The sequence below is a fragment of the Chiloscyllium plagiosum genome, unplaced genomic scaffold (genome assembly GCF_037043375.1).
Source record: "Chiloscyllium plagiosum isolate Xiang-an unplaced genomic scaffold, Cpla_swu_hap1 HiC_scaffold_27, whole genome shotgun sequence".
NCBI lineage: Eukaryota > Metazoa > Chordata > Chondrichthyes > Orectolobiformes > Hemiscylliidae > Chiloscyllium > Chiloscyllium plagiosum.
In genome coordinates, this window is record NW_028270165.1 from 66,277,137 (window position 1) to 66,296,840 (window position 19,704).

The 19,704-nt window shown below is 41.1% G+C and overlaps 1 protein-coding gene across 1 annotated transcript in view; it reads right to left on the reverse strand.

Moving 5' to 3' along the window:
• Window positions 1-469: 469 nt before the first annotated feature.
• The window catches only part of LOC148144511 (scavenger receptor cysteine-rich domain-containing protein DMBT1-like), a 31,040-nt gene continuing 11,805 nt past the window's right edge, over window positions 470-19,704 (reverse strand). Inside the window, exons 3-16 of the mRNA XM_087975367.1 lie at window positions 19,232-19,546; window positions 18,365-18,673; window positions 16,987-17,310; window positions 15,778-16,095; window positions 15,270-15,587; window positions 12,477-12,794; window positions 12,339-12,395; window positions 11,938-12,255; window positions 11,777-11,818; window positions 11,478-11,594; window positions 9,819-9,920; window positions 8,080-8,193; window positions 6,856-6,978; window positions 470-1,009 (exon numbers count right to left, since the gene is read on the reverse strand). Coding sequence (XP_087831493.1) covers window positions 999-1,009; window positions 6,856-6,978; window positions 8,080-8,193; window positions 9,819-9,920; window positions 11,478-11,594; window positions 11,777-11,818; window positions 11,938-12,255; window positions 12,339-12,395; window positions 12,477-12,794; window positions 15,270-15,587; window positions 15,778-16,095; window positions 16,987-17,310; window positions 18,365-18,673; window positions 19,232-19,546 — 2,786 coding nt within the window. The 3' untranslated portion in view covers window positions 470-998. The remainder of the gene's footprint in view (window positions 1,010-6,855; window positions 6,979-8,079; window positions 8,194-9,818; window positions 9,921-11,477; window positions 11,595-11,776; window positions 11,819-11,937; window positions 12,256-12,338; window positions 12,396-12,476; window positions 12,795-15,269; window positions 15,588-15,777; window positions 16,096-16,986; window positions 17,311-18,364; window positions 18,674-19,231; window positions 19,547-19,704) is intronic.

The window sequence follows — 19,704 nt, forward strand, 5'->3', positions numbered from 1 at the left end:
TTGAAAGAAAGCTATCTGACACTTGAAAAAACTATGCTCTGAGCCCTTACTGATGATGGAAGAAAAATAGCATAGGCCATGTTGACCTATGAATGTTGCCACTCTCAGGGAATTGTGATTCCGTTCACCAGGATCCTCTAGATGTTAATGCTCCGAAAGTTTCTATCATCATTCTGTTTATCCATGAACTTCCCTCCTGAATTAAAACTTCCAAGTATTCACACAAAGTCCATTACACTCGCATTACAATCGCAGACATAGTTGCATCATCACAGAAAATTACACCACTCTCACCCATTCTTTCACATTCGCACACTTTCAGGAAAACACAGATAACTGAACTCACATTCTCGCCCACTGTCTTTCATACACATTCATTCAAACACAGACAACACTCACTGACACACACATATTCTCTATGGCACTGACGTCAGCAAACAGGCACAGAATTTCTACACAAGAATGAATTCACTGCATTTTTATTCATAAACAGCAACTTACATGATCATTTACAGAAAGATTACGGAGTCATGGCAAATATAGCAATGGAAGGGAAATTTCAGTCAATTAATAGCGAAATAATGGTTAGGGCAATTGTTTGATTCAAGACGTTTTAAACTCTCCCTCGTGAGGTATGAAAAAGCAAAAAATTTACACATGGAATTCCTTATAATGCTTCATTAACAAACGACAGGAACTTCGCCCCCAATAAAGAGGCAATTAATCCACACAGAGAAATGAATTAGATGATTAATACAAACACAATAATAATCGATCCAACCTGCTCACTTCCCATTTTAAGTCATGGCAAAACACACGATTAAACAAAAATAAACGAATGAATGCAAATATAGTTTGTCCAATACAAAGTAAATGCTGATGAAATACAATCAAGTGAAGCTTGTATTGAGAAAAAGGATGCTCAGCACGTTAAAAATGTTAGTGGACGGTTTCTTGCAATATTATCTGCCTCGGCACAGCCCATGCTGAAATAGACTCTAACATTTACCTGAAATGATAAAGAAAGTAATTTCAGTCTACTTGATGTTATATCACTTATGATTCTATTTACAGCACATCAAACTGCCAATCCACAGCTGAATCTGGATTGGGGAAAATATTAAATCCACACTTGAAATGTCAGACAATGACGGGTTGTATTTCAAACAAGACATTGACGTGTGACTCTATCTGCGCGCTGTAAAAGACTGCCTGGAATCTATTCTGAAGACTGTTAGCAGTGTATTTCAAAGATTAAATAGTAAAGGTTGGCCTTATCTGTTTGTTGTGTCTGGTGAAAAACTCAGCGTCACACTTTCAATGCATCTCAACACGAAAGGCACGATGGACACCTGAGTGACCAGAAGACAATGGATAAATTTTCTGGCAGGGCATCTGGGAAAACGCCACAATACCAGGCGTAGCATGTGATGCCCTTGACTGAGATGATTACAAGTAACAATTGGCTCGTTTGAGAGTTGTCCATGAAGCTGGAAAGTGCTGATGATGTTGAAGACGATGATGTGTTCATGTCAAAGGTTTTGTCATAGAAACATCGAATCATATAGTGGAGAAGAGGGCCTTCGGCCAATCGGGTCTATACTTCCAAACAGATGCTACTCCCTATGTTAGTGTCACATTCCTGCACTAGAGCAGAACCTTTAATGTAATAATATTTCCAGTCCTGAGGGAAGTATATTTTCAAAGGTTTAAGAATTCCATCTCCTCTACCTCACAAACAATATATGCCAATCACTCACCGCGCTCTGGGGAGTGATCTTGCCTCAAGACCCTTCTCAACCCCTTGCCACTCTCTTTTACATTATGTCACCTTTATAATTGACACTATAGTCAATAATTATGAGCATCGGTTGTTAATAATTTTCACAATCACGTAGCATTTTGCATAGAACATAGAACATTACAGCGCAGTACAGGCCCTTCGGCCCTCGATGTTGCGCCGCCCTGTCATATTAATCTGAAGCCCATCCCACCCACACTATTCCATGTACGTCCATATGCCAGTCCAATGCCGACTTAAATGCACTTAAACTTGACGAATCTACTACTGATGCAGGCAAAGCATTCCATGCCCTTACTACTCTCTCAGTAAAGAAACTATCTCTGAATGTGTCTTATACCTATCCCCCTCACTTTAAAGTTGTGTCCCCTTGTGTTTGCCGTCACTATACTTAGAAAAAGGCTCTCCTTGTCCACCCTATCTAACCCTCTGACTATCTTGTATGTCTCTATTAAGTCACCTCTCAACCTTCTTCTCTCTAACGAGAACAGCCTCAAGGCCGTCAGCCTTTCCTCGTAAGACCTTCACTCTATACCAGGCGACATGCTAGTAAATCTCCTCTGCACCCTTTCTAAAGCGTCCACATCCTTTTTATAATGCAGTGAACAGAACTGTACACAGTACTCCAAGTTTGGCCGTACCAGAGCTTTGTCCAGCTGCAGCATAACCTCCTGGTTCCGGAACTCAATCCCTCTATTAATAAAGGCCGAAACACTGTATGCCTTCTTAAAAACTGTCAATCTGGGTGGCGACTTTCAGAAATCTGTGTACATGGACACCAAGATCTCTCTGCTCATCTGCACTCCCAAGTATCTTACCATTAGCCCAGTACTTTGCATTCCGATTACTCTGGCCAAAGTGTATCACCTCACACTTGTCCACATTAAATTCCATTTGCCACCTCTCAGCTCAGCTCTGCATCCTATCTATGTCTCTCTGCAACCTACTACATCCTTCATCACTATCCACAACTCCACCGACCTTAGTATCGTCCGAAAATTTACTAACCCACCCTTTTAAGCCCTCATCCAGGTCATTTATAAAAATGACGAACAGCAATAGACCGAACACCGACCCTTGAGGTACACCACTAGTAACTGGACACCAAGATGAACATGTTCCATCGACTTCAAATGTCTGTTTTCTTTCAGCAAGCCAATTACTGATCCAAACTGCTCTGTCTCCCACATTCCCATTCCTCCGCATTTTGTATATAGCCTACAGTGGGGAATCTTATCGAACGCCTTTCTGAAATCCTTATACACCACATCAACTGGTTCACTCTCATCTACCTGTTTGGTCACTTTGTCAAAAAAGTCAATAAGATTCGTTCGGCACGACCTACCCTTCACAAAACCGTGCTGATTGTCCCTGACCAGATTATTCTTTTCTAGATGGTTACAAATCCAATCTCTTATAACCTTTTCCAACACTTTACCAACAGCTGAAGTGAGACTCACTGGTCTATAACTACCAGGGTTGTCTCTCCTATCCATCTTGAACAAGGGAACCACATTTGCTATCCTCCAGTCTTCAGGCACTATTCCTGTAGACAATGATGATTTGAAGATCAATGCCAAAGGCTCGGCAATCTCTTCCCTTGCTTCCCAGAGGATCCTAGGATAGATCCCATCCGGCCCAGGGGACTTGTCTATTTTCTAATACCTCTTCCTTGTGAACCTCAATCTCTTCTAGTCTAGATACAAGTATCTCCGTATCTTCCTCGCCAACATTTTCTTTTTCAATGTTCTCTATAGTGAACATTGTCGAAAAATATTTATTTAGTGCTTCCCCATCTCCTATGACTCCACACACAACTTTCCACTACTATCCTTGATTGGCCCTAATTTAACTCTCATCATTCTTTTATTCCTGACATACCTATGGAAAGCCTTAGGGTTAACCCTGATCCTATCCGCCAACAACTTCTCATGTCCCCTCCTGGCTCTTCTGGGCACTAGTTTTAGGTCTTTCCTGACTTCTTTGTAATCCTCGAGCGCCCTGAGTTTACACACTTTGCCCTAACATAAGCCTTCTTCTTCTTCTTGACCAGGGATTCCACTTCCTTAGTAAACCACAGCTCACGCGTTCTATATCGTCCTCCCTGTCTGACAGGTACATACTTATCTAGGACACACAGGAGCTTTTCCTTGAATAAGCTCCAAATTTTTAATGTGCTCATCCCCTGCAGTTTCCTTCCCCATTCTACGCTTCCTAAATCTTTCCTAATTGCATCGTAATTTTCCTTCCCTCAGCAGTAACTCTTGCTCGGTGGAGTACACCTATCCCTTTCCATCACTAAAGTAAACCTGAAAGAATTGTGATCGCTGCCTCCAAAGTGTTCACCTAATTCCAAATCTAACACCTGGCCAGGCTCGTTACCGAGTACTAAATCTAAAGTGGCTTCGCCCCTTGTAGGCCTGTCTACATACTGTGTCAGGAAGCCCTCCTGCACACACTGGACAAAAGCCGATCCATCTATAGTACTCGCACTGTAGTGATCCCAGTCAATATTTAGATAGTTGAAGTCACCCATGACAACTACCCTGTCTCTCTCACTCCTATCGCGAATCATCTTTGCTGTCCTTTCCTCTACATCTCTGGGACTATTCGGAGGCCTATAGAAAACTCCCAGCATGGTGACTTCTCCTTTCCTGTTTCTAACCTCAGTCCATACTACCTCACTTAACGAGTCCCCAAACATCCTTTCTACAACTGTAATATTGTCCCTGATCAACAATGCCACACCTCCCCCTCTTTTACCATTTTCTCTATTCTTACTGAAACATCTGAATCCCGGAACCTGCAACAGCCATTCCTGTCCCTGCTCTATCCATGTCTCTGTAACGGCCACAACATCGAAACCCCAGGTACCAACTCAAGCTGCCAATTCACCCACTTTATTTCGGACGCTCCTTGCGTTGAGGTACACACACTTCAAACCAGGTTCTCGCTTGCCAGAGTCAGATACTTGATTTGGGAACTCCCTACTCATCCTCTTCTAGACCTGTCCTACAACTTTGGTTCCCATCCCCCTGCTGTATTAGTTTAAATCCACCTTAATAGCTTTAGCGAATTTCCCACCCGGGATATTGGTACCCCTCTGGTTTAGATGAAGACCATCCTGCTTGTAGAGGTCCCACCTACCCCAGAAAGAGCTCCAATTATCCAAAAACCCGAAACCCTCCCTCCTGCCCCATTCCTGTATCCATGACATTCATAAGATATATTTAAATACTGTGGTAATCGGAACTATCATTGGAGAAATCGGATATGTACTGTTACAGTTCATTTTTGACAAATATTAGCATGAAGTAATGTTACAGTGAGAAATAAATATGACGAGATGTAGCAGCTTGATTGGCACTGTGGTAAATCCGATATTTTGGAGGACAGATCTGTTGACAGGTAATTAAATAAGAAACGATCTCCGTGAGGGCTCGAGGATAAAGTACAGAATAACCCAAGTTGGTCACAGGAATGGCTCGGACGATTGGAGTAAGTTGCTTTCAATTGCCTGTTGGAAATTTTGAAAATGGCTGATCTACTGATGAGATTAACTGGATTTTTGTACAACGATCCCCATGAATTACAGGCAGGTACAATGTTCCAGTTCTCAAACAATCATTCTTCCTTGGGAATTGATATGAATGCAGTTCCACGTGTGACGGTGCTGCTTCTTTCACAAGGTCATGTTGTCCTTGTTTTGTTTTCAGAGAGGTCATAAAAGACACACAATCTGTGTTGAAGGGTTTTAGGGCCATTTTGAAAATACCTTCAGAGATAGTGTGTTTGGTAACAGCCTTTCAAGTATTGGAAAAAAAAAGTACTTCAAAATGAAAGGGGTGTGGCCAATTCTCCCAGCTTTCCTTTCCTCTGGTTAGGTTTGGTTTTAGTACAGTACTGTTGTAACAGCTGCTGGATCCAAAGATGCATTTCCAGGTTGGTTCCACTCTCTGACTTTTCTCCCATAAGACCCTGTGTTTGAGCTTTCTTTTTGTTCCAAGTGGTGTTTGATGGGATTGTTGAAAATATTGGAACCGCATCATTAAGTTGGAATATTGTGTTGTGGTTTCAAATAGGTTAATTATTCTTTGCTGTATTCTCTTTTGTTTGGGGAAGGTATTATCACGGGAATGTTAATATTGAGACCCAGAAAATTTTGGGACCTGGGTTCGAAACCTGCTTCAAAACAATTCTGGAATTAAGAGTCTAATGATGACCATGAATCCATGTTGATTGTTGGTAGAAGCCCATCTGGTTCACTAATGACCTTTAGGAAGGAAACTGCCCTTCTTACCTGGTCTGGCCTACAAATGTATGATAACAGACGCACATCAATTATTTTAACTCTTAACTGCCCTCTGGGCAATTAGGGATGACCAGCAACGTCCTAATCCCGTTAATGAACAAAGGAAAAACAAAGGTAATATTGTAACTAAATTCTGTTTTGTTTATAACTAAGAGGTTTGACTGGCAGCATATCTCCTGGAATATTCCCAATAGTCCTTCTGAATATAAGAACAACGTCAGGGTCTGCATTAACTTCTAGAAATATTTTAAGGTATCTCATAACACACAACAAAACAAGCTCTATTTGATTTTAAAAGTAAGCATCCATAGGTTTTGTCTTCTAAGTGAGCAGTAAGAGCTACATCATTTAAAACCTGGACCAATAAAAATCCTACCTCCTATATTTTCAATCCAGCCAGTCGCTGATTCATTGTAAACACTAGTTTTATAGACTTTCTATCTCACCAGTGGGTGAAGCCAGTGCCTGCTATTCAAAGAGCTGACTAAACGCACAGCCTGCTCAATATCAAAGTACTTTATTTTTCAAAATAATGTAATTTTTCATGATATTGAAATTAAGATCCTCTCCATGAACACTACACTTTCTCAGAGACAATTTGTGGAGATAAAGCTTCGATCAATTTGAATCTTTTTCTTAGATATTCTGTACATGCAAGATCGATCTTAGAATGGAAAGGAATGAAGACAGCGCGGACACAGAGAGCGGCGATTATGATGTGAGCAACTGTACTTCAACTCACCGAGTGAACAAAGACCATTGTCAGCATTTGTCAATGCGAGGGATTCATCGGGATTACTTTCCAATTGAGACTGGCAATCGTGAGATTCAGTCTCAACGTCATCGTAATGGCCCTGAACTGGAGCTTGAAGAAAACGCATGATTGATTGTCATTGGTGCAAATTACAATACATAACATAGAGAAAAGGGGATTCGTGCTGGAATAGAGCATTAGTGCTGGAACGTAGAATTCGAAGAGTTAGGTGGTTCAAAGTAGTTCAGCGTTTGGGGAATATATAGACATTTAAAGCAAATTAGGTCTATTTTCTCCCTAAATTTGAAAGCTAAGCACAATCTTGAAGGTATTAAAACTTTTAAAAATGAGGAGATAAGGATGAACTATTTCGAATTGTTGTAGATTCTGGATCTCATGTTCATAATCTATGATTTAGGGAACGGCAGTTGTTTAGAGGAATCACAGAAAAGAAAGGCTAGGAGGGATTTGGAATTATCTTCCTCTCAAAGTAGCTGATTCAGATCAGTTGTCAATTTTTAAATATGAGACAGATTATGCTTTTTCTTCAACAAAGTCAATAAGGGATAAGTGTCAAAGGAGGCATCTGTACTTAGACCACACACAACTACCCATGATCTCACTGCACGCCAGAACACGTTTTGGAGGCTGAATGGCTTGCTCCTGTCCAACCATTCTTATTTGTTTCCATCGAACTGAGGACACTTAGGCGTTGATAAGAAATTACGAAGGACATATGTGGGGTAGACAGGAAGGAATGCTTCTCTTTTGAGGGCGAGGTAAAAGATCGGGGGCATCGATTTCAGGGAAGGGAAGGAAAAATTAAAGAGAATTTGAGGACAATTGTTTTCGCCAGAAGGTGGTGAGAAACTGCGACTCACTGACCATCATGATGTTAGAGGCAAAATATGCTGAGAATATATAAGAGTATTCAGTGGTGCACCTGCGATGTCAGCCCATACAAGGCAAAGAACCACGTGCTGGTAAATGGGTTTGGAATATTTAGATACCTGTTTTTACAGGCACGGTCTCAGTGGACCATCTCTCTATGAGTCCAAAACAGCACATTTCTTATTCATTAACATTGCTCATGTAAGCACTATCAGTGCCAGTGTCATTCTCAGTTTTGTGAACATTTACAGTTTTATGTTCGGACGGCAGAGGGAGAGTCAAGGACAAAAATGAACTGACAGAAAGTGAACACATACACACCCAAACCTCTGTTGGCGTTCACATCAAGATCGTCTGATCCCGGATTATTGTCACTGAAGCCACAGCTGGTGTAGTATTCGATGCGATTAACTGAACCAACGGAAGCAGAAATGACTAAAAACGGAAATGGGGAGTTATTGTCAGATTCACTGTCGCAGTGAAGGCACGACCAATTAGAAATTTAATTACATGAATTTTTTTCAACCACATGTTGGTGGATCCTTAGAATTCATTAACACGAAGAGCTGTGGTTGTCAAGTCTTTGACTGTAACAAAACAATGGTAAATGGGCTCTTGATGGGTAAGAGGGTAAAAGGTTTCTGGGAGAACTCAGGAGAAAGCGGTTGAGAAACGTATCAGCTGTGATTGAAAAACAGCAGACTGGAGGGGCCGAAAGGTCTCATTCTCCTGCTATCTCTCTTAGTCGAATAGACTATGGATTTATGATTTGCAGTCTAATACGTAACAACAAAGACGAAAACATAATTCTTTCGGCTCCTCTTTAACAATAACGGGAATATTTTCAATGCAACCTATTATATAGAAAAAGCATTCAATGCACAGATTGCAGAGAGTCAATGGAAATTTACTCAAGTCCAATTTAACTGCAATGAGAGATTTGAAACAAACTTTTACCCTCATATTGGACAAATATTTTCCCAAACATTACTTTTGTTGACTTAATTCTCAATATCATAGTACGTGAGAAAGTGAAAGTATTGCCTTCAGTCTCAAGACAACTCCTTTGTGTCTGATTCGCCTTTAAGTGTTCTTAATTCGGTAACACAATGTGCATTTGTTGAATCTATTAAATGCCATTTCTGCGCTTTTGTTTATCGTTATATGCCATTCTTTGAGAATGCTTTGCTACATTATTTTTCAGTGTTTTCTCAGTTCGATAACTTAGTCAATCATTTCAAGCGATGTCGTGTAATATTCCTTCTCAACACTATCGTATTGATCCTAGGATGAAGATCAAAGTCTCTAGTTCTAACCTAAATTCTATGGTCTATTTGATTTGACTCGTTCCTCGTCAGCAGGCTTAGAAGGCAGTCGTTTCCATGCATGCCAGCCTCGGATGTTTTAAGCATCCACTTTTCTCACAGTATCAGTCAAGTAAAAATGTTAGAGCACAAAATCTCGTTTGATAATTATTTTTCTGCCGTTCAAGTGGGCAATGGATGATTATTTGAACATAAATTGTGTTCAGAGACATGGGGAAAGGCAGGCGAATCAGCAACAGGCATTCGAATTTGTGCTGATACATTGGGGCAAACGACTTCTCTTTGCACTGATGACACTTCGGTGATTATCTATATTAAATCGTTAAATAGCCTGCCAGAATGAAGGTATGTGCAACTGACAGTAATGCCTATGATTATATTATTGTAAAGTCAATCAGTGATTCGATTGATTATTCACAGTATCGGATATCTGATATCGTCAATTTGGAATCAGGGTCGAGCTAGAAAATGTCATTGTGTTCGTATTTAATGACAAATGTCAGAAATATTCTTCTTTCATCAATTATAGGAAATGGTGATTATAATATATCAAATATGTCTGTCACTAAACACAGACAAATACACATTCCCTATGATAGCTTCTTTCACACGAGGACAAGGATTTTATAACTAGTCATTTTTACTTAGTTCACAGACCATTGAAAACGGGAAATTCAAGGGAAGCCAAACTCATCCAGTTAAGATTAACTATGAGACCGGAAATACATACAGTACCTCGTCCATGTTTCTCAGAAGTCTTCTTGACAGGGGGAATGTCCGCAATTTCTTCATAAATTCCTTGATACAAACCAAGGCTTGAGTCACCAGTGTAACAGCCTGTTAAAGGAGGGATAAACAGGTCAGCACCAGTAGCTGAACACCCGCAACAACACTGAGTTTATTTCTGAAGCAACATTAATGCAAAACACATGTAGTTCATGAAATCCAGGAAAATAGAATCTTGGCGCAATATTGACTGATCACTGATGGCAGCAACAATTTGGACAAGCAAGTGAACAGGCCATGATTAATTTTCATTTCTCATCAGTATGCAACGCTTATTTAGTTGAGCATGGAGAGTGAAGTGTTGCTTGTTGGGATGTATATTTCAATTCTGTTCGAATCAGGAATTATTAATTCCAGATGCAAATGTTTACTAAAATATAAATTCTCAGCTCATAATGGAGCATGCGTGGGAAAATGATGACTTTCAAAACTGAAACTGCTTAACGCAAAGAAGACGTTTTTTATTATTATTATTTGATGGACAATAGAAAAATCCTTGATGACTATGGGGCGGTTACACATCAATGTTCAAGATGACAGTGTTGCAATAAAGGAAGCTTCGAGTACAATGATGTTTTTAGAATCTGAATATTGTAACTAGACAATTGTATGGCTGCCGAAACTAGTTGAGTGCAAAAATGTGAGCACGTGAAATATGGAGAAGCTTTTTGACATTGATAACCATAAAATAAGTTTGTATCTTTGACGGGTGACTGTAAACTATTCTTAAGATAACTTAACATGGACAGAAGCTAACGCATTTTATAATTCGTAGGAGAAAATTTATGCATATGCTGGAATCTATTGTGAGAGCAAAAACGTCTGGCGATCACAGCGGGTCAGACAGCATCCATGGAGAGAGAGCAAAGTAATGTTTCGAATAGAGGTGATTCTTCATCAGAGTTGCGTGGATGTCTTCTGACCCTCTGTGATCTCCAGCATTTGTCATTTTCAATATATGACAATATTCGTGTTGATTGTTATCGCTCACCCAGTGGAAGACAATTTCTTTGAAATCGGTATAAATAGTGAACAGGTATGATCTGGTTACTCAAGAGAACCCAGTGAACAATGACCGAACAATTAATCCTTTCATTGATCTTGACTTCTGTCATCAGTACCAAGAAGCTGAAGAACCGTAAAGGAAAACTAACTGATGAATAAATAATTAGAGGCAGAGGGCCAACCTCTCAATGAAAATTAAAGACACATTGTAACAGTTAATAACTTATTCTGGAGTGCTATGGACAGATTCATTAAATTAAGGGACATCCAATCTTTACGTTTCTTGCTCATTAAAAGTGATTCAGGACAAATATTGTCTTCAGGGTTAATTCAGTTTCACTCTCCAGGTATTGAAGGACTTGATGAATATTTAATGCAATTCTGATTTTAAAATAACTCTTCTTTGAAGTAATTTAAAGTTTTATCTTTGTGCCAATTTAAATGAGGCGCTTCAAGAGAAGACAGCCAGAAACGACCTCGTCGTCATCATCATCAAAGCCAAATGATGAAAAAGTGCAACAACAATCTACAACACTGACACAATATGAAACACGAGCAGAGGGTCAGTGTTAGCTCAGTTCAGTCGGGAGACGAGAGGCTCACCTTTCATTCGATATTTTCTCTGCATTATGACCAGCAGCGCGATCAAATCACAGATTAACAGGACTGCCAACGTTAAGTAGATGATGCCAGGTATGGAAATAGATGTCGTTGCCTGTCCTTAAAGAAAGGATTAAAGAGAGATTTCGCTGAGTTACCATCTGCATTGTATAACTGTAAAGAGTCCATGCATCAGAAAACGTTGAAATTAGTTTCAAAACCGCGAAAATGCCAAAAGTATCAAAGTCAGTATTCAGGAATGGAACAACACAAATGTTAATGATAGTATCAATTATAACTACCAGCAGGTGGAGTTGAACGGGATGACAGCAACAAATCAGGTCCTGTGGAAGAGATTATGCAAATATTCGTGAAGGTGAAATTTAATTCAGGAGGACAAATGCCAGCAGTATTTTGCAAACTTAATGACGTGCGATCGTCACAACGTCAACATAATGCTTACCAGAACAGATCACATGGGCAATTCCCTTGTGATCACACTCCTTTTGCGTTGGTCCCAGGGAGAGACAGTCGGACAGAGAGGATTCACTTCCCTTACACTTCACATCATTCTGCCAGATTATGCCTTTACCCTGGAAATAAGCGGACCCTCCTTGGGATGGTAGAGCGAAGCCACATCCCAGCTCTCTGCAGACAACGTTGGCCTCAGTTATATCCCAGGAATCACCACACAACGCGCCCCAACCTTTATCGCACATTATCTCCACTCTCCCAGAACAGTTGCTGCTTCCTCCAACCAGGCTCACGCTGTGTTGCGAATCTGTGATAAAGAACTGGTTATTACTGAAAGTATGACAAAACAGAAACGTCATTCCGAGAGTTGACACATTCATGAGGACGCACCTGCTTGCTGATGGCAAGAATTTGAATTGAGGGACTGCTCCTTTGTTATATTGGTCTCTGTGAAGAGGAGGAACATGTTGACTCCATTGGAAATCAGTTTTTGAAATTACAACCGAAATTTGAGATTTGTTGTGTTACCTGAACAAACAACACCTGCATCTTCCCTGTGTTCGCAGTTGTGTTGACCCCACGGATTTCTCTTACATTGCCACAGGGTTGGCTCGTGTGACAGGCACTCCACATCATCGAGCCAAATAGGTCCCGTTCCTGCTCCGAATAACTGAGTGTAATAATCAATGGACTGGAGAGCACCGCACTGCAACTGTTTACAAATCACTTCCCCATCGTGGAAGTCCAGACTTTCTGAGCACACCGTTCCCCAGGCCTCATTGTAGAACACTTCCACTCTCCCCTCACACCGATGCTTTCCATTCACCAGCCGCATTTCCTTGTGTTCTGTTTATATAATAACAGACAGCCATATTGACAGATAGTTTATGTCTTCAGTACGAAACAGTGACTATCCTCTGATATGCAGCACAGGTGTCATAAACTAAGGTGATACATAAGCAATCTTATTATGCGATTGGAAGAAGTTCAAGATATATAAAGGGGAAGCAAGACAGAAGATGCATTGTTCATGGAGTTTGAAAAGACATTAAACAATGTGCTACTAGAACCTTGAAAGGATTGATAATGCAAAGTTGTAGAGTAAAGAAACTGACAGCAAACCGAAAGTCTGGCGTCACAATAGGTTGTCAGCTTTACAGAAGAGTGGAAGTGATCTGCTGGAATTGGGACAGATCGCATGGCTATTTAATATTGCAGGAAGCAAATTAGGTTTGGTAACCCTAAGCCAACTCCGAACATTCTGATTGACAACAAATTACAGAGGATGGTTGAAGTTCAAGACGATCACCACAAAGACAAATGCATAGTAATAAATGGGCAGTATGGGTGTCCAGTGCGTGATAAAATTTTAATTCACTTAAGTCTAATGTGGTGAAATCTGACAGAAAGGATGAAGAGGACAGACACTAATTGTAAGCAAGAAGTCCTTCTGATACTTGGTTTCAGAGAGATGAAGGGAGACACAGAAGGCTGGGCTGGTCAGTGGCTGTGTATAAAACTTGAAATCATAAGTAACAGTCTGTGACACGTAAGTCCTTTTGGACATTGCAGAGAATATTCATTTCACCCAGACTAGTGACGCTGGTCCATCAATTACACATTTCCCACTTAGCATGACGTATTATTTGGATAAATATATGCATGGGAAGACTGTTTATTACTGATAATAAAACCAGAGAGTCATAGAGATGTCCAGCTCAGAAACAAACTCTTTGGTCCAGCTCATCCATGCCGACCAGTTATCCTAACCTAATCTAGTCCCATGTGTCTGCACTTTGCCCACATTCGTCTGAACATTTCCTGTTCGTAAAGCCGTCTAGGTGCCTTCCAAATACTGCAAATGTCGCAACCTCCATTACTTCTTCTGGAAGTTTTTTTCTATCCAAGTATCACACACTGAGTTAAAAAGATGCCCCTTAGTTCCCTTTTATATTTTCCCATCTCACCTTAAACCTATGCCCTCTATTTCTGAACACACTCACCTAGGGCAATCCTATCCATGCCCCTTATGATTTCATAAACCTCAATAAGGTCACCCCTCTGTCTCCGACACTTCAGGGAAAATAGCCCCAGAATATACAGTCGCTCACTATAGCTCAAATTTTCCAGCCTCGCAATATCTCCTTGCAAATTATTTTTTTTCTGTTTTCAAGTTTTATAACATCCTTCCGATAGGAAAGAGACCAGAATTGCACGCAATATTCAAAAACTGGCCGAACCAATGTCCTTTGCGGCTGCAACATGACCTCCCAACTCTTGTACTCAATACTCTGAGCAAGAAAGGAAAGCATACCTAACGTCTTCTTCACTATCCTATCTACCTGCGACTCCACATTCAAGGAACTATGAGCATGAACTCCAAGGTTTCTTTGCTCAGCAACGCTTCCGAGGACCATATCATTACGTGTATAATTCCTGCCCTGACTTGCTTTTCCAAAATGCAGCACCTCGTATTCATCCAAATTAAGATCCATCTGACACTCCTCAGCCTACTGCCCGATTTGATCAACATCCCATTTTATTCTGAGGTAACATTTTTCACTGCCCACTACACTTCCAATTTTGGTGTCATCTGCAACCTTACTAACTAGGCCTCCTATTTTCACATCCGAATCAGTTTTTGTAAATGACGAAAAGTAGTGAACCCAGCACCTCTACTGCTTTGCCCCATCAATCATCTTTGTTACTTCTTCAAAAGCATCAATCAATTTCGTGAGACATGATTTACCGTGCACAAAGTCATGCTGACTATCCATAATCTGTCCTTGCCTTTCCAAATTCACGTAAATTCTGTCTCTCAGGACGCCCTCCAACAACTTGCCCAGCACCAACGTCAGGCTCACCGGTCTATCGTTCCCTGGCATTTCCTTATGACATTTCTTAAATAGTGGCACCACGTCAGCATACCTCCAGTCTTTCAACACCTCACCTATGACTATTGATGGTGTAAATGTCTTAGCAAGGCGGCCAGCAATCACTTCCCTAGCATCCCACAGGGTTCTAGGGTACACCTGCTCATGTTCTGGTGATGTAACCACTTTTATCAATTTCAAGGCATCCAGTAACTCCTCTGTAATATGGACATTTTTCAAGATGTCACCATCAATTTCTCTACATTCTACGTCTTCCATGTCGTTCTCCATAGTAAACTCTGAACTCAATGCAGCATTGGCCTGATCTGGAACACGGCATTCAATTGCTGCCTCTGCTGTAAATACTCCATAATTCACTGTACAATCGTTCATATGAAGCTTAGTTGTTTACATTGTATGCCACTAACAACATTGAGAGTGTTCTCACCTGAACACATTATTCTTACGTCCTCTTTATGAGAACAGTCGTCTTGCTGACCGAATGGTGCTGAAGGGCATTCCCAGAGAAATGATTCGTTTCCAGAACAGTTCACATCTTTCAACCAAACTGGCCCTGTGCCCGGTCCGCAGGAGGAAGGAAGTGCCCTTTCCAGTGCACCTCCACAATCCAGTTGTTTACAAACCACATCAGCGTCTCTCACATCCCAGGAGTCATCACAAACTGATCCCCATGTCCCTTTGTAGTAAATTTCCAATCGACCAGCACAACGGGTTCCTCCATCTGACAGCCTTAACTGGATATGTTCTGTTGGACAATAACACAGATGATTATAATTTCAATACACACTCCCTTCTTCGTTCAATGAAGCATGGTATATTGATTCTGGTAAAGCGGGTTTCACAGTTTCCTGTGAGATGGAATAAAACCCTGAAACAGAATATCTGACAACATTAACAGACTAAATCAGACCTTTATCTGTGAGGAATCTTCTCACCTGAACAGAGGATGCCTACGCCCCCGCTGTCAGTCACAGACGATTTCAAAGAATTGGAGATGTTGCAATCCCGGAGCTGTGATTCCTGTCCGTGACACTGGATACCATGCACCAATGGACCCACATTACTGTCCACGTAGTTTGAAGAGTTATGCGTTTCCAAGGCATAACCGCACCCCAGCTGTCTGCAGACAACATGAGCAGCATTCAGATCCCACAGGGAGTCCTGCACTCTGCCCCAGCTTCCATTGTAGTAAACCTCAACTTGGCCATCACAGCGGTTTCTCCCATTCACCAGTCTTGGTGACCAACTTTCATCTGCAACATGAGATTTATTTAGAACAACCATTGCACTGAACAAGATACAATCGAGAAATAACAATTAAAGGTAAATGTATGATGTTTAAAAATCATTAGAGATAGCTGTTCCGACAGCTTTACAGAAAATGTTAGTATTGCTATCACCTTTCTTTTCCAAACATTTGAGAAGAGGAAATGAAATGGCCTGTGAAGGACACAGAACGTTGGTTGGGAGGTGATACGAAGGAACTGAGAAGCAGGGAATTGAAATGATACCTGCCTTTTCCCAACAGATCACTGTGGTCTGGCTACATTTTATCCCAGGAAACATTCGTAAAAATTCCAAACAATGCAATCAACGTCTTTCTTTTTGACATGTCCATTCTGAAGTTGCAAACTCCCCCCCACCGACATCCTGCCAATGTGTCAGAGTATTTCTAACTCGGATTTCCTCACCACCTCTGAAGCACGCATGGAGTGTGCGAGAGGAACGCAGTGAGTCTGGAAACATCGTCGGAGAGAAAGGGGGATTTGACGTTTGAAATATGTTCTAGGTAGATGCAGAGATGAAGATAATTCATTGTCATCTCACGTGGTATTTGTAAAAGATTTAGAAATTCGACACAAGTGTGGATTTAAGACGCATTAAGTCCTAAAAAAATGCTGTGATATCTCAGAACATCGTTGTACCAAATCAAGCATGGAACTTTGATTAATAAAGCGATGGAATGTGAAGTTTAGGAAGGATGTCACTTTTTTACATTTCAGAATGGCAGCTGATGGTGTTCAAACTCAGTGAATAATCCCAGCATGAAATTTTGTCCAAGTGACATGGAAACCAACATTAATTATCGCAAAATTTCACCGGATTAACTATTTTCCCTCAGGAAGGACATCTACCAGACTTACCAGACACACCCGAGCAGATGACATTGGCGATATTTCCATGGGAGCAGTTGAGCATGTCTCCCTGTGAAATTGGGCAGTCCCACAATCGTCTCGCATTTCCATGGCAATTGTACTTATCCATCCACACTGGTCCGGTTCCCCTCCCAAATCGATCATCTCTGTGGATCGACTTGACAGTCCCACATTGAAGGTGCTCACAGACAACACTGGCGGTTTTTGAGTCAAAGAAATCACCACACAACGTTCCCCACTGCTCCCCGTGCAGGACCTCCACTCGCCCAGAGCACCTGTTCTCCCCACCAACCAACCGGGGCCCATGGTTTCCTGTTTTGGGAGCAAGTATAAGTGCACAGATAGACTTATGTGGGAATATGAATTGTTTGAACGAGGCAGTTGAAGAATAAAGAAGTTAATCACAACCGTTGATCACCAGAAGTATGGTGGACACACATGTCACGGTCGAGGGCAAGAGAGGTGGTCTGCATTTGAATCATATTGATTCGGACAACTGAACACTATTGTCAAATACACATTGATATTAAACAATGTAAATTAAAATCAACGTGAAAGGTGATTGAACTAAAATGATAGCCTTTAGAATCAATATTAGGTTTAGAATACGATGGTGGAACAAATGACCATGACGACATATGTCAGGTGACGAGGTATTGTGAACTAGAAATTCTTGCTAAAGAATTTGTTGGAAAGAAAGGTATCCAATTGCTTTGGAGAGTTTGGAACCGTCCTTCAAAATATTACTGGGGCCAGGAAGGCAAACAAAAACTAGTGTTAATGCGAATTTAATTGTCCGATATTCACTCCAATATACCTATGTTAACTTGTGCTTATTCTCATTCAAGAATCACACAACGACAGGTTATAGTCCAACAGGTGTAATTGGAAGTACACTAGCTTTCGGAGCGCTGCTCCTTCATCAGGTGGTTGTGATGAAGGAGCCACCGGATGAAGGAGCAGCGCTCCAAAAGCTAGTGCTTCCAATTTAACCTTTTGGACTGTAATCAGGTGTTGTGTGATTTTTAACTTTGTACATCCCAGTCCAACACCGGCATCTCCAAATCATAGTATTCTCATTATAGATTTTTAGACAATTTGGACAATACAATATGTTGGGTGCAGACAATTTGCAATCATGAAGAAATCTCTTTTCCAATACAAGTGTGGTACATTTCAAAACATCTTAATTTCCGATAATTGCATGTATATTTTACCACATTAAAACTAATGCGTGACTACATTGAAAAACACTGGGAGTAGTTTAAATTTGGCACTGATCGAGCAATGCCAGAAATCCCAGCGCCATCACTTTCACCAACATTAATGTGGAATGTGTCTTTTTTCCCTTTAAGTCTGTACTCACCGGAACAGATCAGGGTGACATTGTTGTGTCTATTGCAATCGAAGTGAGTTGTTGAAGACCGATGACAATTCCCCAGTTGAGTCTCGTTGCCCGTACATTCAAAGACTTTCGAACCCATGAATACGGTACTGTCTCCAGAACGAGCAGAGCTTGAAATAGATACGGCCACTCCACAATGAAGCTGTGCACAGACCACATTGGCGTTTTTCAAATCCCAGTCAAGACCACACACTGTTTGCCAGGTGTCTTCAAACAGGACTTCCAGTCTTCCGTGGCATTGAGAATTTTCAGGTACTAACATGACTTGCTCTGTAGAAAGATCACTGAATCATAATGAATTGCAAAAACAATAATTAACATTATTGACCGATTAATATTCATTCGATTAATGTCAGATTCGAATTTGAATCATTCCACCACTCTATGTTGGTGTAGTCCCCTACAATAAAATTTATTTTCACCTCCCAGATTCCTTCCCATCAGCGGGTCCAATTGAAAGCGATTTTCAGCCTGCAGATAAATTATATAAACTGATTCTGTCAGCTAACACAACGTAGAATCTTATTACGCATTGAGTTCCATGTGTGATAGTTCCAGCGGTGCAACTCTCTCAATGTAGCTTCAAGTGAAATCACAAAGTACACCTGTCCTCCACCTTCACCGGAGTGAAAACAGTAACAAGTACTCAACTCTGTGATTACCTTTTGATATGCAACACTTTATATAATGATACCGAAGAAATCAGTGATTCTATTATTACGACAGTAATTATGACTGGCACTTGCCATTCTGTTAACATATCCCTTTCTTGTTTTAGACAGTAACAGGTTCTGATGCAACGACACAGAAACAACAGTAGATTTTTACCTGAACAGATGACACCAGCATCTTTGGAATGTGGATCACTGTAGTGACCCCATTCATCTGATGGACAGTCCCGCAGAGTGCGCTCTGTCCCCCTGCACCAAAACATTCCAGTCACAATGGGCCCAGATCCTTCTCCAAAGTGAGCCCCACGTGGGGCAGAAAGCGCGATCCCACAGTCCACCTCCCGACACACAACAGCAGCATCTTGCATGTCCCAATAATCATCATCCACAGTCCCCCACTGTCCCTCGTAGTGAATCTCCACTCGACCAGCGCAAGGACTGTCCCCATTCTTCAGTCTCAGACTCACCGTCTCTGCAAAGTATAGAAATAGCAACTAAGATTGACAATGTTTAAACATGAAAATTCTCAACACAGTCCAGATTCACCGTTCAGCATGCAATGGCTCTGAGGGGGTGGGACAAATGCACTTTGCCGCAAATAACTCAGAAACCGAACTGCATTGGGTGGAA